Consider the following 27,108-nt stretch of genomic DNA (forward strand, 5'->3'; position numbering starts at 1 on the left):
TTACCTGAAACTGTGACTATCCAAAAGTATCCCAACCGTGGAGATTAGGAGCTGTGTCACCATCCTGCAACCGACTCCATCACAGAACACCATCTGCTAGAAATGAAGTTGCAGAAAGATGCTTAAGGGCAGTACGTCCTCAGCTCCCCAAACAGCAGGGAGCTGTGTCTTGCTTAGTAAAACCTCAACACGGTGAACCCCATGCCCACGGTCTCAAGTGCCTGGTAGGGATGCAGCTCGCATGCATGTCTGCTGTGTTTGGGGAATCTGCCAGGAAAGCTTCAGAAATGGACTCTCATGAAATGATGCTCCCTAGTCTTCAACAACATCTAGGTAAGACTGAACGGTGTTTGGGGACAGAGCTAGGTATTTCTCCTATTTACTTACATATGCAGCTATCCTCTTAGATTCTCAGAGGATTCTCAGTCTGGGCCAGTGACTAAGGCTCATATAAGTTTTCATTGAGTTGTCCCATGCAAAGAAAATATAGAAGAATTAGTTTTACAAAAAGCTCTTGTTATGGAACTAGTTATTAGAGAAGGCCATCGATGTCTAAGGGCATTTCCTTTTCCATAAAATATTCATATATATATGACACCTGGGTGACTCAGCAGTTGAGTGGCTACCTTTGGCTCAGGGCGTGACCCCGGGGTCCAGGGATCGAGTCCCACATCGGGCTCCCTGCATGGAGCCTGCTTCTCCCTCTGCCTGTGTCTCTGTCTCTCTCTCTCTGTGTCTCTCATGAATAAATAAATAAAATCTTTTAAAAAATTACCTGACTCTGATTGCAAACAATGTGATGATTTTATAGACTCTCAGAATACTTCTAAACTGGGCTTTGAAATGATCGCAATCATGGAGTCATTCTCAAAGGGCAGGAGAGAATCTCCTAAAACCCGTATTCTGTCCAGAATGTGCAACCCTGAATACTTTTTCAGTGGCCTTCAACATTGGCTAGCTAATTCCCCTTTATCCAATTAGCCACTTCATCCAATTCTATGTAACAAATAATTCTTTTGAAAATGTATATCAATGTAAGGACTGTGATCCATGAAGGAGGTGTACTTGATGTGGATCATGTTCTCCAAGTACTCATTGTTCTTGCTGAGAAATAGGATATTGCACAAAAAGACTCTCACTTCTGAAGAGTGTGTTTTGTAAATCACGAGTCAGTTGAAGAAAAATTATAAAATATGCACTTGATCATTATGAAGTCACGGTTTGTCCGGAGAGAAATAATTTGCTTTTAATTCAGATATGACTTGATGATGACAAACTAGGATTAAAAGATTAAAAAAACAATAAATTAAGCAGTGAAGACAGAAAGTAATGAGCTACTTATAGTGTTATGAAAATATAAGAAAAATACACTTTTTCCTAACAAAACACAGAATTAACACAAAATGCATTTGGTTTGTAAGGTAAGCCAGGGTGGAATATTTCATCACCATCGAGAATATGTCCATCATTTATGAAGGAGAGTAAGCAGGGTCAGTGGCAGAAACTCACTGTGCTCCATCCCTCAATCTTTTCTTTTGACAGGATTTTATTTTATTTTTTAAAAGAGTTACTTAATTTTTTAAAGTTTTATTTATTTAAGGAATCTCTACACCCAACATGGGGCTCAAACTCGAGACCGCGAGATCAAGGGTCACATGCTCTTCCGACTGAGCCAGCCAGGCACGCCTCTATCCATGATTTTAATTGGCAGGGGATTATGATTTTGAGGCTCATCCTCTTTGTGCTTGGACTTGTCAACTCAGTGTCTCTGGATTTAGGTGCAAGTGCTATTTGCTACGATGTGAGCTCAGTGAATGTGGTCTGGAGGACTTGGAATGTGTTCTAGGGCTTCTCCGCCATTCTCACATTTACCTCTATTGTTATTAGGCAGTATGCAACATATAAAAGCCCTGAGCCCCTGTTTAATGCTACACATCTGTGCGAGGAGCCCATTAGTGCTCAGTTTTGCCCCTGGGATCCACAGGCATAAGATTGGACTGGGCACAAATTGAGGAGGTGCCTAAGGTGTACATGTTTGGATCAGAACAAGACAAAAGTAGGATCCATAAGGACATTAGGAAATCTATGGCCTTGAGCAAAAGAAACCCCACATGCTCATCTGTTGTGTGTCCTGATTTCTCCACAGGCGGTAGTTGACTTATCTTCCAATGAGTGTGAACTCTCCATGATACCTCCACGTCATGATGATGATGGTGTGGCTTCCCAACCCACCTGCATTGCTTGATATATCTCTTCAATGAGAAAATCCTAGATTTATTCTAGTTTGTGCTCTTGAATTTATATCAGTCTCCACAGCGAGAGGAGCTGAAGTGTCCTCAGCGATATGACAGTCATAGGTTTGTTAATGCTGACTTTGCCAGGGTCATCTACTCTTTCCATCAACGTATCACCTTTGAACATGATGAATTAAGCATACGATGCTCATGGCATCTGGACTATCATCATGCCACAGCCTTCTTAGCATGAAGAAAGACACATCAGGAAGTCTGTTGAAGGTTTCGGGTGCTGTCTGCTCCTAAAGAGAATGTCTCAGGACCACCGATCTGTACAATTTCTAGAAAGTCATTCACTTCAGATCATACTGTGAATGCCATTTGGAGTCATGCAATAGGCCATCTGTGCCAGAGTGTGATTTTTCTGACTCCTTCTGCACAAAACCATGTTATACATTTCACATGTAACCATGAAATATAAATAATTAAAAATGAACCCTGTCCTTAGCACCTGACCTTATAGTAGGCTCTCCTGTTACTTATGTAGGTCTTTGGACTTGGACCCAAACTAACAGTGGCTCTGTGGTCTCCAATCTGCTGATTGTGGAACTTCGGACTTCTCAGCCTCCACAATCACACATGCCAAATCTTTATAATAAATGTCATTGTTCATATCAGTGCATCTTTCTGGTTCTGCTTCTCTGGAGGACCCCGATCAATACAGATAGACTTGTATCGTGAAAAGAAATTGAATTCATAATTAAAAGACTTGTCATGCACGGAAGATTGGGTGGAGATGGCTTTGCTGGTGAATTCTCCCGAACATTCAATGAAGAAGTAATACCAATATTATACAAACAACTTTCCGAACATTGAAGAGGAAGAAAAACTTCAGAGCATATTTTTGAGGCAAGTAGTAACCAGCTCTCTCACTCTGCAAAATGGATTAAAATATCATTAAAATATGCATCTATTTACATGAACTTAGACCCATATATCCTTACCAAGACTAATAAATTAAACCTAGCAACATATAAAACAGGTATGTCACAGGAAAACTGGTTTATGCAGGGTGTGGAGGTTGTTTACACCTCTGGATAAAGGGGAGAAACTATATGGTTGTTACAATAGGGAGAAAAAGCTGTTGAAAAAGATCAAACTCTTCTTTTTTTTTTTTTTGGTCTACTACCACCAAAATCTGCACCTGCTGTGGCTCCACTGGTGTCTTCTGGGCTTCAAGGTTCATTGCATTGGCCCTCCTACTAGTCACAGCATGGAGACCACAGGGTGGGGGGTGGGGGGAACCGCAGTACTTCCCACCTAGGACTCCACACCCTCCCACACCACCCCCCTCCAGCCCCTCCATTTTCAGGGCTAGTTGGCTCGCAGGTGAGTTGTTACCCACTCCTTAGTGGATTCTGACTTCCATGGCCGCTGTCTTGTTGGTCAAACTCCTTTCATAATAGAACTTTTCAGCGAATAAAAGAATATACTGAAAATTCTTAAAGTTAAGAAAAGGCAGAGCAGAGCTCTCTTTGAAAGCACATATGCTAACACTGGAACAATACAGAGATGCTTTACCCGGCCTCTGAGCAAGGATGACACTCACGTTTGTGAAGAAAAGGCAGAGCATTCCTTTTGATGGATATGAAACAAGAACAGAGACAGTTAGTCCTTCTTTTATTCAGATACAAGGATAGGAAAATAGCTTATTTTTTCCTATTAGAAGCTTTACCTCAAATTATTACACCTTGAGGGAAGGCAGGGGTGGTGTGGAACACGGAGATTCTCCATCATTCATGATGGAAACTATGGGCAAGACCATAAAAGAACCCAGAGGGGTCACAGAGCAGAGAGAATGACAGTTAATGGATGATTGAGCCAAGATGAAAGAATATGCAAAGGCTCCCTTTTACGTTTGAAGACTATAATTCCAGAGATATGGACAAACAGCACATTACTCCCATCTTTGGATTTCCTGACTTGGGCTCTATAAATATTATGTGCTGTTTTTCTAAAATTATTTGTCAAGTAGTAGAAATGGGAGTAAGGAAGCTTGCTAACATCATGGCGGAGGAACTGGCATTGTTAGCAAAACATACAGAGTATAATTTGGGAGCCAACAGAGTAAAAATCCCATATTTATGGAAAAAAAATCCCATATTTTCTAACAAAGGTGAGGACTTCTATGCGCAAGTTAAGGTTTTATTTTAAATCAAAATATTTCCCCGAACAGAAAGCATGTGGTTCATGGACAAGGTCTTTGAGGAGTGGTGGGTAAACAAGAATTAAGATTTTCCCTGGCAAAAAGAAGAGTGTGCCAAGCTTTGGCACTCAAATTGCGGCTATCTGAACAGCAGAGATAAGTCGTTATCTCTGTCAACATCATCAATTTACTCCATCATAGAGACCCATCTGCAAGAAGTAGAGTGCAGAAAGATGCCTTTAGGGTGGTGTGCGTTATCTCTTCATAGAACAGGGCAATCTGTCTGAGCAAAACTTGTGTACACCAAATACCCAGGGCCTCGAGTGCCTGATGGAGACACAGATCATATACTGCTTGCTCTGTGGGGGAACTTCCTTGGAAAGACTCTGAGACCGACTCTGGGTACTGAAGTTCCCACGTCCTGTGTGGATATCAAGTTAAGACTCAATGTTGTTTTGGGACAGGGGTATGTATTTTTCTTTTATTCTTACTTAGGTGGCTATTCCTCTGGCCTATGAGAGGTATGTCCATTCCATGCCGGTCCCTAAGACTCATGAGAATTGTTCCAGGGGATGAAACCATGGAACAGGAGTAGAATAATCTTATAAAAACTACTTTTTGTAAAACTAGTTATTTGAGAAGGACATAAATGTCTAAAGGGATTTTTTTTTCCATTAAAAAAAATGCTTGACTCTCTGGTAGCAAATTAAATCTTACAGTTGTAAAGAAGCATTCCAGATTGTGCTTTGAGATTATCTCGGCCATGTAATCATTTTCAAAAAACAGAAAACAAGTAGCCTGAAAATCATATGCTATCCAGAATTTGCAACACAGAGTTCTTTCCTAGTGGTAGGGACCACTAGTGTGCGGCTTTATTCAATTTTATATAATGAATGATTACTTTGTCCTTTTTTTGTCAGTGAAAGGATTTGATCCAAAAGGAGGAGGTTCTTGATCTGGAAATATATTCTCTGTATAATCATTACTTTTTTGAGAAAAAAATACAGGACTGAGTGGACTCTGAGAGTCCTGCTTTGTAAATCAGGAATCAAGGAAAACATATTTTTTAGGGTGTTGACTTTATTATCAGAAAGAGACAGTCAAAAAGAAAGAAAGAAAGAAGAAGAAAGAAAGAAAGAAAGAAAGAAAGAAAGAGACAGTCACAGTTTGCTCAGAGAAACATATTTTTGCTTCAGATATGATTAATAATATGGAACAGAACTAAAGTTTTTTTTAAAAAGTAAATTAAAGAGTAAGGACAGTAGCATACTAATTATAATGCTATCAAGATGTAAAAAAAAATACACATTTGTTTCCATACCTATGTATGGGTTGATAATAATCTCTGTTGGTAATAAAAACAGATTTTGCATATGAGAATTCAGTATTCAGAAACTCATTGAAACAAGGGTAGAAATAAAGTCAGAATATCAAGTCGGAATTCTATATAAAAGATCATTGGCCTACATTAAACACCAAAGTTTCTATTCCCACTTGACTCCTCATGCAAATTCAACATCTAAATACCAGCTTTCAAATGTGTATGACTTTTCCCCACCCATTTTCCATTTGAAAATAATTACAGTCGACCCATGAACAACACAGGGGTTCTGGGCACCCTCTCTCCCCACAGTAGAAAATCTGGTATAACTTTAGACTCCCCCAAAACTTAAGTATTAATGGCCCAGTGTTGACTGGAAGCCTTACCGATAACTCATGCATCTGTTACATGTATTATGTACTATATTCTTACAATTAACTGAAGAAAAGAAAATGTTACTAAGAAAATCATAATGAGGGGCCCCTGGGTGGCTCAGTAGTTGAGCATCTGCCTTTGGCTCAGGACGTGATTCTGGAGTCCCGGGATCGAGTCCTGCATCGGGCTCCCTGCATGGAGCCTGCTTCTCCCTCTGCCTGGGTCTCTGCCTCTCTCTCTCATGAATAAATAAATAAAATCTTTAAAAAATAATCGTAATGAAGAGAAAATACATTTTCAGTACTGTACTATAAGAATCCACAAATAAGTGGACCTGTAAGGTTTGAAAATGTGTTGCTCAAGGGTCAACTGTATTTTCTTTCTTTCTCTTTCTTTCTTTCTTTCTTTCTTTCTTTCTTTCTTTCTTTTTCTTTCTCTTTCTTCTTTCTTTTCTTTCTTTCTTTCTTTTTCTTTTCTTCTTTCTTTCTTTCTTTCTTTTCTTTCCTTTCTTTCTTCTTCTTCTTTTTCTTTCTTTCTTTCTTTCTTTCTTTCTTTCTTTCTTTTTCTTTCTTTCTTTCTTTTTCTTTCTTTCTTTCTTCTTTCTTTTCTTTCTTTTCTTTTCTTTCTTTCTTTCTTCTTCTTCTTCTTTTCTTTCTTTCTTTCTTTCTTTCTTTCTTTCTCTTTCTTTCTTTCTTTCTTTCTTTTTCTTTCTTTTTCTCTTTCTTTCTTTCTTTCTTTCTTTCTTTTTCTTTCTTTCTCTTTCTTTCTTTTCTTTCTTTCTTTCTTTCTTTCTTTCTTTCTTTCTTTCTTCTTTCTTTCTTTCTTTTTTTTCTTTTTTTCAATCTCCTAAGAATAAAAGGCATTCATTTCTATTAAAGGATCACCAGATTTTATGGAACTTAATAAAGGTAGTAGAAGAAATATTTGTTTTATTGCTATTGTTTTATTATATTTACCTGATAAATTCGAACGTACCTGTACACCACATAGCTAGAATTTTTTTACAGTGAATTCTAGAGGAAAAGTGGAATTGTAGCTCCATGGACTATACCAAGTTTCCTATGATTTCACTTCAAAGAGGAATGTATGCAAGACAGAGTATCCATTGCCATCATAATGAAGACAGAAAAGGTGATACTATTTCTTGTTTATACTCAGGATGGTTCATGTGTTCAAATAAAGAGAGAAGATTTCTTGTGGTCAGAGAAGGGAAGCATTTCTAATATGTGAGTATTTTGCTTGACGTTTCTGTAAGCAGATCATATGTAGAAAACAAGGGTTTGGGCTCGGGCAGATGTGGTTCCCAGCCACTGACCCAGCTTCGCCCGTGCGGACATATGGTCCCTTCCAGGCTTTCTGTGAGTCGTGTGTCGTCTGTGTGGCGAGTCAGTTGGAGGCACCAGGAGGAAGCAGCTCTGAGTCTAGGAGCACACATGTTACACGGTGGCTTGTTGGGTCAAGTGCTGTTAGTTCTTAAACTTCAGAAGGAGCCTGAACCCAGAGACAAAACAAAAATAACTTGCCAGATGCTACCTAGGAACAGAGGTGTAAAGAAATAAAGTAATAAATACTGTCTTTCCATGGGACAGGAATACCAGGACCAGTGGGCAATATTTATTTTTAGCTTCATGGTCAAGAGGTCAACATCGTTTCAAGACAATAGGATCCATAAGGCACATGCTCTCGGGCTACCATCCTCAGTTTCCTATAATGTAAGTTTATGTTACTTAGATAGCCTTTCTGGAACTCAGCATAATAGTGACTATGTCATTCTGAACTGCCCGAGGTACACTGTTAAATACTTAATAAATGTCAGATTTCCTACCCTTAAGAACTGAAACAATTGCATGGCCCAATTTCTTACACTTAGCACAGCACCTACTTTTACTTTAAAATATTTATGAACACTAACTATTGCATGGAATCAGAGACTAATCCCTTTACCTGATCTTTCTGACCAACATATGCTTCACATGTGTCATGACTCAACGCCACAGTGAGGGGAGCAACAGGTTGTGAAGAGTGACGACATCAAGGGACACAACCATGGACCTTCAGCAGAGAGATCCAGCCATCCACCAGGGCCAAACTGGGCCAGGGCCTCTGCCTCAGGAGGCACAGAGAAACCTGCAGAATTTCCTAAAGGGGCAGCCAGTTATTATTGGGGTAAGTACAATGAAGGTCATCTAAGGATTTTGAGGTGGCTCATATTCCCCTGAATTTGCTCTGGGTCAAAGCTACATGATTACCTGAGACAAAAGTTTGGGGTGGTCACAATAATTACCATATCAAGAAGAAAATAGGACTTTAAAATGAGAAAACACATATTCCATTTAGCCAAATCACCAAACTATTTTATATTTGGGAACACTGAATGGAAATTTAAGTGCTGATTTTGGAATTCCCCCAAGTTAAAGGGCTCTTGAGCCATTTACACCTCCACATGTGGGGCACGTAATTCTAAGAGGAAAGCTGATTCCTCCTAACTCAGAGGCACTTTCTCATTTTCTAGGTGAGCCAAATCATGATTGGCCTAATGAATATTTGCCTGTGGATTATGGTAAAAGTCTTCCTTTCATTCCATAAACTACATCTATTCCTAGAGGATACTGTATATACCTTCATTTTCCTTTTGGGACCAACTTTTGTAAGTAAATTGGAACAACTTATCTCTGTATCACTTAGAATATATGTAAAATCCTTAATAGTTATATGTAAGCACAAAATTGGAGGAAAAGTATTGAGAAATATTTGGTGTTAGGAAAAAAGACTACAGAATGAGGTATTCAAAGACTAACTCCTTGAACTTTATCTTTGTACAGTTAATCACATCCGGAACTGTGTCTATTGTGTCTGGGATGAAGACAACAAAACAGATGGTGTGTTTATCTACAGTTTCAGAAAATCAAAAGAGGCATAGCATAGATTGACCTTCATTTTCGAAATAATCAGACTGTCTTTGATTCTCGGAGTTTTTTTTTGCCTTGAGTTGTGATCTCAGGATGATTCTTTCCCTGTTCCCTATAGGTCACATAGTAGATAGCAACCCTGTGCATAATTTTTACAAATTCCAATTTTACTTACACTTTAAGTAAAATGTTCACATGTGTACAATCAAGTTGCCAGGTTGAAGAGTGTAAGAACAGGGACTCAGTTTCTGATTCTTTTTCAGATCTATGGCAACATTGGAACAAACACTGTGGCCGCCGTATTGACCGGAGTGTCCCTAATAATCGTTGCATTCAGAATAGCCATATCCCTTTACTTCCTACCAAGCACATCAATTCGTTATTTCATGATTGTAAGTATTTATAGATCTGGTTAAAAAAAAACTCCTGATATTTATCCACATGTATAAAATTTCTTATAGAAATCTTTCTCATCACAGGTGGGCAATAGGGCACCACTTAAAACTGACAAATCATTTGCAGAAAGGTCAGGGCCTTGACTCCAAGTGAATATCTACAAAATATAAATTATTGATGATGTCAGGACTTATGTACATCAGGTGAAGCTAAATAAGATTCTTATTTTAGGTAAGATCAGAATGGGTGCCAATGAATTCGCTCAATGATTGTGATTGTCTTCACTGAGGTAAAGACAAGTCTAGGGGCAACCCCGGTGGCACAGCGGTTTGGCGCCGCCTGCAGCCTGGGGTGTGATCCTGGAGACCCTGGATTGAGTCCCACATCGGGCTCCCTGTATGGAGCCTGCTTCTCCCTCTTCCTGTGTCTCTACCTCTCTCTGTGTGTCTATGAATAAATAAATAAAATCTTTAAAAAAAAAGACAAGTCTAGATGTTTAGTCCATTCAGCACAGTGATAGACAAAGTCCAGGATCCTTTCTAGAAAGTATATTTAACAAAACTGACATGGATCTACTGATCATATGGTGAAAATTACTATGAGCTAGAAAGGAATTCTAAAACATTCTAATTTTTAAACACCTCAATAAAGTAAGGTTTGCAAATGAGCAGCTTTTTATCAGTTGGTTATGTTGAGAAAAAAATGGATAACAGGATCTTACTTCACTTGTGTGAAAATTACAAATGAATGAAATTACAAATTTGGGAGTCTGTAAATTGGAGTAATTATGTGTACCTTTGCCCAGATTTTATCTGAAGGTGAAGCCAGAGTGTAGTATCTTACTACCGCTGACAACTTGTCAATGAGTTAGGAAGGACAACATTCAGGGTCCATGACAGAAGCTCCCTTGCTCAGTTCTTCAATCTTTCCTCTCCCTGCATGATTTTAATTTGCAGGGGATTATGAGTATGAAGCTTATCCTCATCATCCTCGGACTCATCCTCTCAGTGTTGCTTTCTGCGTTTGGATGCAGCGCGGTCTGCTGTGGTACCACCTCGGTGAGTGTCCGTGATCTAGAGGACTTACAATGTGTTCTGAGATATTTTCTGCCACTTTTCCATTTACCTCTTTAAGTTGTCCTAAAACAGTTCAAAGCATATGAAGCATCTAAGACCCTCTTTCACTTTAGGAGCCCCTCACATTCCATTTTGCCCCTGGCAGCCACATGAGCAGGATCAGACGTGGCACTAGCAGAAGATTGCTTGGATGGATAGAGATGTTTATATCAGAAAGAGAAGAGTGGCCCCAAGGGAACTAGGGCCATGGGCAAGTGAAATGTCATATCACGTCATGAAATATCATCTCCTGTGTGTTCTTCCTCCACAGGTGGTTGTCGACTTATCCTCCAATGAGTGTGAACTTCCCATATCTGCTCTTTATCATAATTATGATGATGTGGCTTTCCAACCCACTTAGTTGTTTGATATATTAACTTCTGAGCTATCCCTGGAATTACTTAAATTGCATTTTTGGGAGTAAATTAGTAATCAAGAAGTAAATAGTCTTCAGTGTTCTCAGGGGGGGAGAAAAAGGCTACAGATTTGCTGATGTTGACGCTGCTATGGTCTCCTACTCTATTCCCAATCATGATTACATTTGGACATGATAAGTGAAGCTTCTTTTCTTACCATATTCACTGGCTATGACTTCCAGTAGATGTTGAACAGGAGTGGGGAGGGCAGATACACTAGTATTGGGAGACAGAGGAGTACATTCAGTAGGTTACTATGGGGTATGCTATAACTGTAGGTTTTTGTATATGGTTTTTTTTCAAATAATGGGAATTCCCACCTACTACTAGTTTTCTGAGAGTATTTTTCTTTATCATGAATAAATAAGTTTTGTCAAATGCATTTTCTGTATATTGAGAAGACCATGTGTTTTGTATTTATTTTGTCAACATGATGAATTGTATACATTGATTTAAAAAAAAATCAGTTTACCTTCTTGAAATAAATCCCATTGGTTGTGATGTATTATCTTTTGGTACATTTTTGGATTTGATTTGATAACACTTTGTTGAAGATTTTTGCTTCTATATTAAAAGTTATTGCTTCATAGTTCTTATGATATCTTTGTCTTGTTTTTATATTGCAGTAATGCTGACCTCATAAAGTACAACAGATTATGTTAAATTATTTTTTCCTTAAATATTTGGTGGAATTAGTCAGTGATATGGCTAACCAGTTGGAGTTGGTTTTGCTGTTGCTGTTGTAATGGTTTTGTCTATATATTCAGTTTTTTAAATAGATATTAAACTATTGAGATCATCTATTCTTCAGTCAGTGTTTATAATTTGTGTCTTTCAAATAAAGATTCTATTTCCTTCAAGACGTTAATTTATTTCATAAACTTGGTCACAGTATTTATTATCCTTTAAATGTCTCTGAATTCTGCACTGGTATCTCTTCTTTTATTCCTCACATTGATAATTTTTGTCTTCTCGTTTTCCCTTGGTCAATCTGGACAAAGTTTAATCCATTTTATTGATTTTTATTGTAATGTCATCTTAGCATAGTTATATATTAATACTTTGCTTGGTATATTTGAGCTTGATCATTGAGATAGAGTCCTGAAATTTAAATATTATTGGAAATATATTTATTTTTCTGGGTTTTTAATGTTTATTTTACTTTAGTGAAGGTGTAGTTCATAAGGTGCTAAAGCAAAGACCAAGAAAAGTTGGTTGAAAATATGAATTTCCTAGAAATTGCTCCAAAGGAAAGAATTTTATTTAGTAAGCTAAAAAAATACATTCTTTTTTAGATTAATAGAAAGAAATGGAAAGACAATGTGCAGAAATAAAACTATCAATTGGTATTGCGGATTATGGTAATAAGGCTTCTCATTTTGTGCAACAAAATATGATATGTATCAACTTTCTCTAAACACATGAGAAGAACTGCTTATCTGGAATTCTAGGTGTGGAAATACAGCAAATGAGGAAACACAGAGATCAGAGCATAGATTTTCCTCCCCCATATGTTGTCACAGTCCTTGATAGATACAGAAGAGACTTAAGCTTAAGAAGACTACAGGCTCCCACATCTTGTGGTGGAACATATCTAGGTAGGTAACCTTTTTTTCCTTCATTATCCTGAGCACCAGAAAGTACTTTTGTCTATGTTCTGAGAGGCACAGGTGTGAAACCTGACAGACTGAGGCTGGACTGAATGTGGGCTCAAGGCAGAGACCGTTCTTCCTTTTTTTCCATTGGTAGATACTCACTGCCCAATATTTCAGGAATTTTTTTAAGGTAATGAGAAAGTTCCAGTGACTTAGATACATTTGATCTTGTCTTCATTCCAGCTTTCTGATTTTCTGATTATGCAAGCACACCTTACTCATCAGTGGGTAGAGAGTAAGGCTTAGCATTAACAAGGAAGTTTGTCTCCAGCCCTATTTTCTAGCGGACGCAATTTAAGATACAGGGGAATAATTTGGTTAGAACTGTGACAGAAATTTTTTGGTTACAATCTGCAAGTGCAATTCAGCACTTCAAGACTGGATATGGTAAGACAGCTAGGTTCACAGTGGCATTCTTAGTGAGAATCATGAGAGTTTTATAACTAAGCTGGTAGAGGTATAACGAAGAGGATTTGGTGGGTTTGAAGCTATATTAACTTAAAAGGTTAATAGGGCTTTGACGTCAATATTTAAGGTGAGGACAATGTGGTAAACAAGGCGAATTTTTGTACTGTGGAGTAGCCAAGAAATATTGCAATGTCATTCTCTAAATAGACAACAGAGATGGAAGAGCAGCATTTGTTAGAAAGATGATAACTGTAAATGTGAAAATCTTACCAAAATATTGAACAGTTGGATGGTGGCTTCAAGGAGCAGTCAAAGGCTGAATTCCAAGTGTAAGATTGATAGAATATTACAGTATTTAATAACATATATCTGTAACAAAAATCATTAAAGCGAGTTTAGTGAATCAAAATGTGTCCAGTAAATATTATAGTCAATATTTTAAACCTAGAAAATAAATATATTTATTGAGTGAACGAATGAGTAAATAATGACATTTGCAATGAGGAATAATGGGAGATACTTTTTGGAGTCAACAATTTATTCCCCCCCCCAACAAAGTTATACTGAAAGCTATGGCTCCCTCAAAAACTCAAACCTGTTACATGGGAGCTTCAGGAGGCTGAATAGGGGATGTGTTATTCTGAGCCAGGCTTGATCTAAAGAGAAGATTTTTACTTATCAGACCTATGGCTCTTTGGTCCCACATCTATAAATATGTCTGTGAACTTGGGCAAGTTTTTTTTTTTTTTGGTTTGTTTGTTTGTTTTTTACCATCTTTGGATGTAGGAGTCACATGTTAAAAAGATATAATAACTGATTGAATAGATACTTTTTTAATGAAATATTGACAAGACTCATCCTCTTAAGAAATAGAAAAAAAAAAGTTCTTGTTAGCACTTCCAGCGTTCTCATATAAGATAAATTCCTTGTTTCGACTCCTTAATTGAAAGCAACTAGTGGAAATAGAAAAATTGAATACTTAGGATTAATCTTAAATGTCCCATAAGAGTCCATGTCATGATATCTTAATCTTTTCATTGGGGCTGCAAAGAAATTTACACACACACATTATTGGGACCAGTGTACATTGCTATCTCCCCCTCCCCAACTTTTTTTTAAAAGAAATTTGGCATGGACCGCAAAAGTCAGAAACTACGTTTCCACTTTGATCCAGGAATTTTGTACAAAAGCAGTTATATTAAGGGTCTAATTCCATATAATTAGCATAATGGGAGGAGGAAACATAAATTGTACAAAGTGTAAGCAGAACTAAATTAAAACATACTAGGGAGAGTGATAGAATTCATAGATACCAATGCAATAAGGGAGAGTCTGCCCCTATCTCTCAAACTTAACTTAATGTTAGCACATAGTCATAAAGTTGATATGGTAGAATATTATATAGAAATAAAAAGCTAATATTTGGGGAGAAAAGGTTCACAATGAGCTTGTTTTCAAGGATGGCCATTCTGGGATTTGCTCTTCTATGGAAATCCATCACTGTTTTTGACAAGTACCAAAGCATAGCCTAACTTCTTGAGAAGATAACTGAGAATTTATGCTACATTTATCACATCTCTGATGATACTGAGAAAATCGGTTGCATCATTTCTGGTGTCACATCTATGAGGCATAAACATAATTATATTTTATGTTGACAAACCTGGAGCTTCAACTAAATTCTTTGTCACACAGTAATTTTCTAAAAAATATTTTATTTATTTATTCATGAGAGCCAGAGAGAGAGAGAGAGAGAGAGAGAGAGAGAGAGAGAGGCACAGGCACAGGCAGAGGGAGAAGCAGGCTCCATGCAGGGAGCCCGATGTGGGACTCGATCCCAGGACTCCAGGATCATGCCCTGAGCTGAAGGCAGGCGCTTAAACCTCTGAGCCACCCAAGGATCCCTTGTCACACAATAATTAAAGGTATGGTGGATTTTATCTAGTGTATCCCCAGGTCTCTATTTCCTTAGCATAATTATGGATACTACTCCTATTCTCTTTCATTCTCAAAACTATCTTGGATTGGATGATAAATTACCTATACATTTAATTAAATTAAAGAGAAATGTCTTTAATTCAGATCCGTTTGCCTCTAAATCCCAGGTTATTTTCACTCCACCAAGGGTAAGGCTAAATAGATATATCACAATTCCCATGGTGGGTACTTTTGTACAAGTCTGTGACCACATGCAACTTAAAAAACAAAACAAAACAAAAACCACAGACTTGAGATTTACAAATTTCCTTAACTTGGGAGGATATCTTACAGTTATGTAGGCTTTGATATTTCTCAACCTCTGTCATCTCTCTCCTTAATTTACACTGTTGTTTATCGCATCAGTGGTATCAGAGTTAGCAGCACAGACACATGAACATCACATGGCCAGTGGCTTCTCTTCATACATGATAAAGACCTCAGATAAAGGAAACCCAGTATCTACTTCCATTGCGATAAAATGAACAGTATTTGGCATATGACAGTACATATCTGATGCTATTATCAGATGACAGATCTATTACAGAATGAGAAAAACTTTGAATTCTGATGGGATGACTGTGGACATTTCTTCAAACCAAAACCAGAGTACCCCATTGGGAAAGACAGAAACATCTGGTACCCTGAGACATCCCTTAGACAAGCTGCAGAAATTCCTGAAGGGAAACCTAAAAGCACTGGGGGTAAGTAAACCACTAATAAAGAATTTTGAATCAGGAGAAGCAGGAGGATATATTCAGGATGAAGGATTATTCTGGCTAATGAAATGGTTGGCATAGAGGCACCAGGTTATGACCTGTGTCATCCATTCTGTGTCAACCGTTCTGTGAAGTGGAAGTACAACACTTTGATTAAAAGCAAGGGACTAGAGTTTCCTTAAAAAGCTGAAAATAGAGCTACCTTACAACCCAGCAATTGCATTATGAGGTATTTACCCCAAAGGATACAAACATAGTGATCCCAAGGGGAATCTGCATCCTAATGTTTATGGCAGTCCACAACAGCCAAGCTGTGGAAAGAGTCCAGAGGACGTCCACCAACAGATGAATGGACACAGAAGATGCAGCATAGTGAGGCAGCGGAATAACACTCGGCCACTAAAAATGAAATTTTACCATTTCAACGATGTGGATGGAACTGGAGGGTGTGATGCTGAGTGAAATAAGTCCATCAGAGACAGACAATTATCATACGGTGTCACTCATGTGGAATTTAAGAAACAAAACAGAGGATCATAGGGAGAGGGAGGGAAAAATAAAACAAAACAAAATCAGAGAAGGAAACAAACTATAAGAGACTCTTAACTCTAGGAAACAAGTTGAGGGTCACTGGAGGGGAGGTGGGGAATGGGGTAAATGGGTGATGGGCATGAAGGAGGGCACCTGATGGGAGAAGCCCTGGGTGTTATATAAGACTGATGAGTCACTGAGCTCTACCTCTGAAACTAATAATACCCTATATGTTAATTGACTGAATTTACATTTAAAAATAATAAACATTAACAAAGAAAGAAAGAAAAAAAGCAAGGGAGTGTGTTTATATGGGCATGGGGGGGGCGTACATTAAGAGGAGACCGTAGAAGTCCTAAGCTCTTGGATGAGCCTCATACTGATTATATCTTATTGAAGCAAGGTTTACCCACATGGGCTGGCCACTGGGGAAAAAAAAAAGGCAGATTCTCCGGGAACTGATTCTTCTTAGCAGATCTTTTAATAATAGTCAAGGGGGTCAACCCTATGAGTGACCACGATATTTGGACCAAGTGATTCTCTCTCTTGAAAAAGGTTCACCATTGTCTTTAAAACATGGATTTTTTGATTTAATTTGGGTGGTTGGTAATTTGGCTTGTTTTGTCTCTTATCCAGGTGGCTCAGATTATGATTGGTGTGAAATGCATCTTTTATGGGATAACTGGATTTCTTCTTCTTGATTCTGAAATGTACAGAATCATTTTCTTCTCGATTTACACAGGCTTCCCTATATGGGGGGCATTGTCTGTGAGTATCCCACATCTCCAATTATAATCATTTAATCACTCATTCATCAACTCAACACAGAACTTGTATGGCATCCTGCCAATTCTCGAGTGCTTGCAATGATACTAGGTTAAGATCTGATTTCCAACCTGAACTTGAATATATATTCTACTATAATGAAGCCCTTAAGTTCTGTTCATTACTGTATAGCATGAACCTATTCGGTATAATCTTGCAATTTTGCCTGAGGAGAATATCCTGGGTTTGACACATAGAAGAAGAGTCTCTGAAATGTATTATTAATACGTGGATCAGAGAAGATGCTGGGGATAGGGAGATGTTCCTCTTTTTTTAGTCATCACCCTTCTTGGCCAAACACACTGAGAAAAATGCCATGTAATTTGAGCTCGCGTTTTCTCTTTTCTGCATCCCAAAGTGTATCTTTGAGTTATATCTACTCTCTTTATTTCATTTTCTCCACATTGAATAAATTGTTTTCCCCTGTGATTTTTACATCCACTTCTTTTATTTAGCTAAAGGAATTTTACTATTCATAAGAATAAAAGGATGACCATGGTACCTTAATCGTGTGGTGCACACACTTTAAGGATCTGCTTTCCTCCAAGTTCTGAAGGGAGGCCCAGGAAATAGGGGAGAGAAAGGGAGGGGGGAGATGCATCTGGCAACGAGGAGGAAGGGTGAGTTGAAAGTAGCTGCTACTCTGCAGACATCTTTCTTATTTTATAAACAGTTTATCATCTCTGGATCTCTGACTGTTGTGTCTGCCAAGAAGCAAACAAAATCGCTGGTAAGCTAATAAGTTTTCCATTTGTCGTTCAGAAAGAAAATGAGAACTTATAACACTCTGACTTCCCGTGTGAAGCCCAGTCCCCCAGGGGATTCATTATTTTGTAATACATTTCATCCTGTAACTGTCGCGTTGGCCCAATGACTCAAGTGATCATCCTAGTGGATCTCCCTGGATTTTAGAAATTGTGATCCTCATATCTTGTCACCATAAGAAGAATGAATAAAGATTTACGTAGCTACTAAACCTCTCTATGGTATGAGGTTGGGCGATGTGAATAAAAAGAAAACCATGTCTTAGGGTTGAGCAAGGCAAACTTTTATTTTTGATGGAGGGAAGAGCTATACAGAGTCAAAAACTACAGAGACTAAGAGGTCTATAATGCTTTATATCCTATCCATGGTATGTGCTTAAGAAAGATCAGGGATCCCTGGGGGGCTCAGCAGTTTAGTGCCTGCCTTTGGCCCAGGGCGCCATCCTGGAGATCTTGGATCGGGGCCCCTGCAGGAAGCTTCCTTCTCCCTCTGCCTACGTCTCTACCTCTCTCTCTCTCTCTCTCTGTGTGTGTGTCTCTCATGAATAAATAAATAAAATCTTTTTTTTAATAAATACAATTTTTTTATTAAAAAAAAATCCATCCTCTGCAAATTTTCTTCTCCCAAATGTGATTTGCCATTGAGCTGAATTGACCATATAGGAATGATGAAAGCCTGTAGATCCCATGGCTAAGTTAAGTCAGAATTCTCCCCTCAGCTTATAGGGTCTAGAAGCCCCTGGCCCTTAACTTATAAGCTCATTATTTACTTTTTTTTCAGCTGAGAGGGAATCTAGGTGCCAACACTCTCAGCACCTTCATCTCGATTGTTGGGATCTGTATTTTGTTGTACAATTTAACAAAAAATATCCACCATGATTGCAAGAAGGAAACTCTCTGTTTGGGCATCAAATCAATTGCAACTGTAAGTATTATCCTCCTGAATTGTGGGCAGACTAAATGCTTATCTGAGCATGATGCAGATGAGACATGATCATTGGTATATTTGAGGAACAAAATTCTTGCTTCCAAATGCCTCTCTACAGGTGTCACATTTAGGGAAAAAACAAAACAAAACAAAAACTATTTCTTTACAATGGCAAAGATCCCCAAGTTCTGGGATCTAAATTTTGTTTTTCAAGAAAAAGCGGTGAAGTAGAATGATATTAAAATTTGAGTCAAAGATTGGGGTAGTCTTTACGTTATTCTTTATTATTCTTTAATTATATTCTATCATAATTCATCACTGCTAGGAATTAAAAATAAGTATTTCACAAAGCTACATGGAGAATGAATATTTATTCTGACTTGCCACCACCTGAGAGTGGACTCTTTTTTGCAATAAAGCCTTGTGAAAGTAATGGAGATGGATGGTCTGAGGCAGAGGAGAAAGAAACCGGTGGGAAACCAGTAAAAGAGGCCAAGACCACTGGAGTGTTGGAAGACACATCTCACCTATTAGAGCAAGGACAAAAAAATTTTGCAACCGTCATTTGATTTTTACCTTAAAGTGTATTCCAAATTTGGGAAACTTTCTGGTTTTAACTAGAATTGAGTTCACTGGAAAACTAAAAGAATTTAGTATCTCACCGGGGAGATCTGAACCCCTGCCATTTCTGCTTTGTATATTGAGAAGAGCCAACTTTGTAAGCATTGGCAACATTACCAATATCTATGGCAAACTAATAATAACTTCAATAATAGTATAACTAATAATCCACCACTACCACCACCAATAATAATAATAATAAGTGGAATAATCATTGTGAATTCTGAAATCTCATCAAGTTTTACTTCCTATCTTATATTAGTATATTCAAGAATATTGACTATGCTAACTCTTGTTTCCTACAGCAGCACATATACATCTGGGTTCAGATCCAACCTCATGCCACCATTTTGTATAATGTAATGTGTCCCCTTTTGAGGGCCTGATGTGAGGCTCTGAAATAAAACTTTCCAAACTGTCATCAGGGTGGAAGGTAATGCATGACATTTTATTTTCTTTGACAGGGACTTGTGATTGTCCTAATGATCCTAACTTGTCTGCAAATTTTAATTTCACTTCCTCTCTCCATGCTCAGTTATAATGTGGATGACGAGAATATTCACTGGGTAAGTGCAATTCTTGGAAGAATGAGGATAATTTCAACTATTTCATGAAGTGGTCTGTCAGTAACTCTTTCTACCTTGGGTAAAACAAACAAAAACATAAGCTGTAACTGATTCTGTGGATAACCTGGGAGCTCCTAGTTGTGTGTTGAGCACACTTGGAATGCACAGTGTATAATTCTTTAATCCATACAGAAACTCTCACCCATGGGTATATATCCACGAATTCAAACATCCATCTGTGCATGCATGCGTCCATGCATCCATGCATCCATCCATCCATCCATTAACTTACTAGAGAAGTATACTCTTTAGTGTGATGAATATACAAAGTATGTATCATCCAAAAAATAATAAAATCAAGGTATAATTAATTTAAAAACCTGTAACAGATTAAATATATTATTGCAGGTCCACACAGTTGAAAATACAGAAGACTAAGAAACACAAATAGAGTTGGAATTTTGTATTTTATTATCACATGTAACAAATATAGGTAATACAGAAGTAGTAGCATACTTTCTCAACCTCATTACTTGGTTCTTTTTCTGTGTTGAAATTATTGCCACAGCTGTGTGTCAGGGTTAATTCAAACAGAAAATGGAAAGATTTATGGCATCAAAACTCCCCTCATTTCAAGTATATAACATTTATCATGAGCATTGAATTCCCTGATCCTAAGGGAAATAATGCAAGTCTGAATTCCTCAGACAGGCAGTTGGAAAGGAAGACCATGGATGGGAGGGACCCAAGGGCATGGCAAAAGGAATCACCCAGAGGTGGAAATTCTTCCCTTTCACCTTTTATTGTAAGCAAGAAGCTGGGTGAGCTTTACCTTCAATGCTTTGGAAATCTCCTCAGTTTGTTATCAAAGTTGACCATTTACTAGTTGTGCTTCCCACATGACCGTGAGACAACATTCTGTTAGATTTCTGCTACTCCACCGCAAGACCTTCCCTTCAGTTTCTAGTAATGTGTTCCTCACTCCTTTCTGAGCCACACTGACAGCATTCTCAATGTCTTTATTTCCAGTAAACAAAGAATTTGAAGCATTTTAGGCTTTCTCTGTACTTTTTATTTCTCAAAATTTTGTTCTTGAAAATCTTGCTCCTCAAAATTTTCTTCAAACTTGTTTTGTCCCACTGCCCACTTCCACAGCTATTCCCATATCCTAGATACTTATTCACATACCTTAGATATAGTAATAATACTGGATTGTTACCCCATTTCCGGTACCAAAATACATAATAAGTGTTTGTTGTTGCTTGACGAATTGCCACAAGCATACCAACTTAAAACAATACCTACCACCGACTTACCACCTCACAGCTCCGTAGAACAGAAGCCTGGGTGGGCCTGGCTAGAAGCTCCACTCAGAGTCTCACAAGGCTGAAGTCCACGTACTGGAGACATCAGACCCCTGGAAAGTCTCGAATGGTCTGCTAGCTCATTGTTGTTGGCAGGATTCTGTTGCCCGTCACTATGGGACTGAGAAGATTGGCCAGGAGTCACTCACATTCCGTTCCTAGAAGCCACTCTCAGACATTATCAAGGTGTTCCCTCCATTTCAGCAACAGATAACTTGCTCTTTGTCAAATGTTTCTCATGCTTTGAATCTCTCTGACTCCTTCTTCTACTATCCAGAGAATAATCTGCTTTTAAAAGACTCCTGTAATTAGATTAAGGCCATCCAAATAATGTCTTCTTTATCATATGACATAACATAACTATAGTAATGACACCATATTATTCTGCATGCCACAGCTCCTCTCTTCATACTTGTGCAGAACCCAGTGAGAAAAGATACAGAGAAGGGGAAGACGTGTTTATCCTTGTAAGGTCATGGATTTGAGGTGAAATGTATCTCCCCTCTCGCATTACACTGGACCAACACGTGTCACGTGATCTCACTGAACTATAATGTACGCTACAGAAGTCCATCAGGCTCAAATCTAGCTAAAGTAGATAGAATTTCTATTATTAAAGAAAGATGGGTAATGTTCTCAATGTCATTCTTCTCTATAGGCACCACGTATAAACATCTACCTTCCCCCTCATGCCTAGATACACTCAACTCAGAAAGGACAATAATCCAAACCATTTATTGTGCTGGAGTCTTTGTATATTTGTAGCTCTCTTCAACAAGTCCAGGTGTAGCCCATTGCAGTGCTGGCTGAAAGACAAATCACTTGCCCCCACTCTATTCACATCCTTTATGTGAGTGTGGAATGGACCAAAAATAATGATCATCAGCCTGGAGAGAAAAAAGAGAAATGTGAAATCACTGCTCTATAGCAATTGCAATAATTTTTATGCAAGAATTAAAAATTATGAAGATTCCTTTCCCCCCACCCCAAAGACATAAAATACTTAAGTTATAGTGTAGTTCACGTCTCTGGGAGGTATTAACTTATTCATTTTCCTCTCCAGCTCTTTGTACACTAATTTTCACGTCCATCACTACAGTAGACATTGGAGAGGATACTTTTCTTAGGTATTTCTTAGTATTTGCATCCTACTCTCTGATGATATAGGTGGCAGTAGAATTGCTTTATATTTTAAATATTCCCTGGCTATGGTAAGCCAGGTCTTTGCTCTCTATGGCAATATACTTTTACCAAAAACAGGGATGGAAAGGTAGATCTTTTATTCTCAAAATGTGGCTTTCACCTCTAGATCCGTGAAGGAGGTTCCAGCTCCTACTGTCACATCCACATCTCAACCAGCAGAAAGGAAAAAGGGGAATGAAAATACATACCCTTCTTTGTAAGTGTGTAACTCCAAACGGAGACATGCTATTTATTCTCACATTTTTCTGGATAGTAATTAAATATCTGTCCATACTGCAAGAAAGCCTAGAAAACAGTCACAATTTTATCTCCATTTTCCATTTTAAAAACAAGTTAGATTGTTAGGCAAAAAAAGGAAATGTTAGTAAAGGTTCCATAGGTTAAGTATTATTTAAAAATTATAAAGATACAATAGTCATCCTTTATTTAAAAAAAACCCTCACATTTTTTCTCTTATCAAGTAATCATTCATTATAGAGACAAATATCAAATCACAAATACGAAATACAAAAAGACCTCACATTTTATATACATAATCACGCCTAATGTGTTCAGACACTCAAAAACTTAGTTCTATTATCAGCTCATTATTTTCCAGCCCATCAGCAATATACCAAATAAACAAGTTCCCAGCATTAGGTGGACTGGCATTCTTTATACCCAAATGATAAAAGAAGGCAAAAAGCCCTATCATCTCTCCCTATTTCTGTTGTTCAAGAATTATTTTGATGGGTAGGCTTATATTTTCCTTTATCTTCCTCAAGACTAAACACTGATAAGCCAGGTAGCCTGATACCTGGCTAAATATCTGGAAAAAAGTCATCATTGGGAAGTTTTCTTTCTTTACTCATTTACCTTCATGGTGAGCTTGGTGCTAAACCATTCATAGATGACCTGCCTCTGCATGTTTTTTTTGTCTTTGTTTTTGTTTTTGTTTTGTAGCAGAGCAGTTCCTTTGCTCTTTGTTGCAATCTATTATTGAAAGTCAGCCCTTGACACAAGGGTTTGTAAATAAAATGTAAATAAAACTAAAAAACTATTAGCAACAATGTCCACAACAGCCAAACTGTGGAAGGACCTCGACGTCCTTCAACAGATGAATGGATAAAGATTATGTGGTCTGTGTATACAACGGAATATTACTCAGCCATCAGAAAGGATGAACATCCACCATTTACACCAACATGGATGGAACAGGAGGGTATGATGCTGAGCGAAGTAAGTCAATCGGAGAAGGACAATCATCATATGGTCTCACTCATATGGGGGATATAAGAAATAGTGAAAGGGGTGATAAGGGAAAGGAGGGGAACTGAGTGGGAAAAATTAGAGAGGGTGACAGACCATGAAAAACTCCTAACTCTGAGAAACAAAGGGTTGAGGAAGGGGAGGTGGGTGGGTGATGGTATGTCTAGGTGACAGGCACTGAGGAGGGCACGTGATGGGATGAGCATTGGGTGTTATACTATATGTTGGAAAATTAAATTAACATTTTTTTTAAAAAAGGACATTGATTTGGGAAAAAAAAAACTATTAGTCTCAGGTGTACAATATAGTGATTCATCACTTCCATACAACACCCGGTGCTCATCATGAAGAGTGCCCTCCTTAAACCCCATCACCTATTTCACCCATCCCCCCCTCACCTTCCCTCTGGTAACCATCCATCTATTCTCTATCATTAAAAGTCTGTTTTTTGGTTTCTCTCTCTCGCTCCTTTTTTCCTTTGCTTATTTGGTTTGTTCCTTAAATCCTATATATGAGTGAAATCATATGGTATTTCACTTAGCATAATACTTTCTAGGTCCATCCACATTGTTGTGAATGGCAAGATTTCATTATTTTCTATGGCTGAGTAATATTCCACTGCATATATATATTCCATATATACTATGTATATATACACTACATCTTCACCGTTATAAGTTGATGGACACTTGGGATGCTTCCATTTGGCCACAAATGGCTACTATTTGGCCATTGTAAATAATGCTGTTATAAACATTGGGGTGCATGCATCCCTTTGAATTAGTATTTTTGTATCCTTTCATAAACACCTATTAGTGCAACTGCTGAATTGTAAGGTAGTTCTATTTTTAACTTTTTGAGGAACCTCCATACTGTTTTCCAGAGTGTTTTTCTGCCCATTTTTTAATTGGATTATCTGTTTTTGAAGTCTTGGGCTTTATCAGTTCTTTATATATTTTGTATACTAACCCTTTATCAGATATGTCACTTGCAAATATCTTCTACCATTCTGTAGGTTGCCCTTTAGCGTTATTATTTCCTTCATTGTGCAGAAGCTTTGCATTTCAGTGAAGTTCCAATAGTCTATTTTTGTTTTTGTTTCCCTTGCCTCAGGAGATATATCTAGAAAGAAGTTGCTATGACCAATGTCCAAGATGTTGCTGCCTGTGTTCTACTCTAGGAGTTTTATGGTTTCATGTCTCACTCACATTTAGCTCTTTAATCCATTTAAAATTTATTTTTGTGTATGGCGTAAGAAAGTGGTACAGGTTCATTCCTTTGCATTTTGCTGTTGTTTTCCCAACACCATTTGTTGAATCATTGGGTACTTTTAGTCATGATTGAAATTGACCTTATCTTCTACCTTTTTGGAGAGCATCCAGTGGGCTCCTCTGGGCCCAAAGTCCACCCAATTTATCTTTGGAGTAAGATAGCATATATTTGGAGACAAATCATTGAGGACTTGGATTATATTATTCTTAATGGCTTATGTTACATACTTTGAAGATTATTCTTTGGCTTATTTACAGATTTGTGTATTGCTTTGCTGGAAATCACCTTCTGAAGGTCTTTATCAAGACTTGTTGCCTCAAACTATAATCTATCGAGAACTTGAACGCAAAGAAGATACACCTTCATGTTATCCCACAGATACTAACAAACAAATATGAGGCTGCACCTCTGTATTTTGGATCCACAGTGATAGCAAGAAGCTCATACTGTGGCCACTGAGGCAGGAATACACACCTGTGAAGATACATAAACATAGAGTTCAGGGTCACAAAGAGAGCAACTAGGATTTATAACATTGAGATTTTGGTTGTTGCCACTTTTTTTTGTTATGGTTGGATGTCATCACAGACTAGGTTTATGCTCTGTTACAAAACTTAACCTAGAAATATTGGTGGCCTAACACATCAGAAGTTCATTTGCTATCTACTTTACATGTTCTTTATAGGTTGGTTATTCACCTTAGATGCACACTGATATGAGTTCTACCAAATAGAATAATATCTGAAAAAGTTTTTTTTTTATTTTGCCAAGATAGGGAAAGAAAATGTTAGAAGTTGGACCTTTAGCAATTAGTTGTTCTAGAAAAAGCAAGTGTCACTTTTTGCCACAGTCCTTTAAATAGTCATCTTCCCAGCACTGTGTGGGAGACAGGAAATGTAGGCCGACATCAAGTTCAGAAGCTTAGTTTTTTATGAAAACCAGTGAAGTAAACATAGAGTTTCCTGAAGTAATTGTGAAAATTGTTTACATGAAGTCTGGTCCATCATTTTTACACTCTGTGACTTCGGATGTGCATCTTCCCTGACTAAAGATCAGTTTGCTTATCTCTCAAATGGTCTAGCTTGTGCTGACCCATTTCAGATTGGGATATCTATCAAGGAAAATAGTAAATATAGGTTAAAAAAAACCCACCCCAAACTTTTAACTATATGAGATACTACAGATTATTATAATATTTTATTAATATCATGTTAGGTTAATTAGTTATACTGCATCATTCTAAGTACATTAAGGTTTTCTGATGATATTTTATGTAAATAGTCATATATAAAAACTTTTGTTGTTTAATTGACCCACTGACAATTAATCAAAGCATTACCCCATTCCTCTTGAATAATACAACCAAAACTTTTCAAAGTCTAATAAAATTAATACTATGTCCCATGAGATCAAACAATTCCATTCCTGTTCTATGTACTACAATAGCCACTAGACATGTATAGAAAGTTAAATTTAAATTATTTAAATCTTTTAAAATTTAAAGTCTATTTTGTTAGTCTCAGTAACCATATTTCAAGTGTTCAATGGCCACTTGTGGCTGGTCCAAAACATTTGAAGAAAAAGATGGAGAAAACTAAGAGGATAAATAGACAAATACACCATTATATTTGGAGACCTCAACACCTCTTTTACAGCGACTGGTGTATCAACCAGGCAGAGAAGTAGTAAAGGTATAGATGGTATAGATGGCCTGAGCAGCAGTTCAATCAGGTTGATCTAATTGACATTTACAGACTTCTTCATCCAACAACAGTACATTTTTCTCAAATATTCATGGAATATTTACCAGTATTGGTTACTTCATGTGTTGAAACATAACTCAACAAATTTAAAGGAATAGAAATCATACAAAATATGTTCTCAGATAAGAGAATTGTGATAAGTGGAAAATTCAATGTATTTGGAAATTATTAAACAACATACTTCTGAATAGTCCATGGGTCACAGAATAGTTTTTAAAATGTGTAAAAATTGCGGAGCATCTTGTGCCTTTTTTTAGCACTTCTCATGATTTTTTTCAAAACCAGATGTAAC

General features: G+C 37.6%; 2 protein-coding genes, 1 long non-coding RNA gene and 1 pseudogene across 7 annotated transcripts; all 4 read left to right on the plus strand.

Moving 5' to 3' along the window:
* Positions 1 to 3,760: 3,760 nt before the first annotated feature.
* On the plus strand, positions 3,761 to 3,873 carry LOC129505174 (U6 spliceosomal RNA; annotated as a pseudogene).
* A 3,858-nt stretch (positions 3,874 to 7,731) lies between these two features.
* On the plus strand, positions 7,732 to 8,738 carry LOC129504720 (uncharacterized). Its single transcript, XR_008663417.1, has 3 exons — positions 7,732 to 7,848; positions 8,134 to 8,302; positions 8,649 to 8,738. It is a non-coding gene; the product is annotated as an uncharacterized LOC129504720 (long non-coding RNA).
* Positions 8,739 to 8,890: 152 nt separating this feature from the next.
* LOC129504690 (membrane-spanning 4-domains subfamily A member 4A-like) lies at positions 8,891 to 11,315 on the plus strand. Its single transcript, XM_055317495.1, has 4 exons — positions 8,891 to 9,015; positions 9,309 to 9,437; positions 10,398 to 10,499; positions 10,828 to 11,315. Exons 1-4 carry the CDS (start codon positions 8,914 to 8,916, stop codon positions 10,915 to 10,917), a joined length of 423 nt encoding a protein of 140 aa, XP_055173470.1. The 5' UTR covers positions 8,891 to 8,913; the 3' UTR covers positions 10,918 to 11,315.
* Positions 11,316 to 12,517: 1,202 nt separating this feature from the next.
* LOC129504960 (membrane-spanning 4-domains subfamily A member 3-like) lies at positions 12,518 to 27,006 on the plus strand. Of its 5 annotated transcripts, none has more exons than XM_055317863.1 (7): positions 12,518 to 12,570; positions 15,549 to 15,716; positions 16,899 to 17,030; positions 17,761 to 17,817; positions 18,633 to 18,776; positions 19,865 to 19,966; positions 25,311 to 27,006. In XM_055317863.1, the coding sequence occupies exons 2-7, from the start codon at positions 15,561 to 15,563 to the stop codon at positions 25,449 to 25,451; spliced, it is 732 nt and encodes a 243-aa protein (XP_055173838.1). In that variant the 5' UTR covers positions 12,518 to 12,570; positions 15,549 to 15,560; the 3' UTR covers positions 25,452 to 27,006. The 5 variants fall into 5 exon arrangements, with proteins under 5 accessions (XP_055173838.1, XP_055173841.1, XP_055173840.1 ...); XM_055317866.1 differs by having other exon boundaries at positions 12,523 to 12,570; positions 15,621 to 15,716; XM_055317865.1 differs by lacking the exon at positions 12,518 to 12,570 and adding an exon at positions 22,640 to 22,729 and having other exon boundaries at positions 15,545 to 15,716.
* Positions 27,007 to 27,108: the final 102 nt, after the last annotated feature.

This window comes from Nyctereutes procyonoides, unplaced genomic scaffold, assembly GCF_905146905.1.
Source record: "Nyctereutes procyonoides isolate TBG_1078 unplaced genomic scaffold, NYPRO_anot_genome, whole genome shotgun sequence".
Taxonomy (NCBI): Eukaryota; Metazoa; Chordata; class Mammalia; order Carnivora; family Canidae; genus Nyctereutes; species Nyctereutes procyonoides.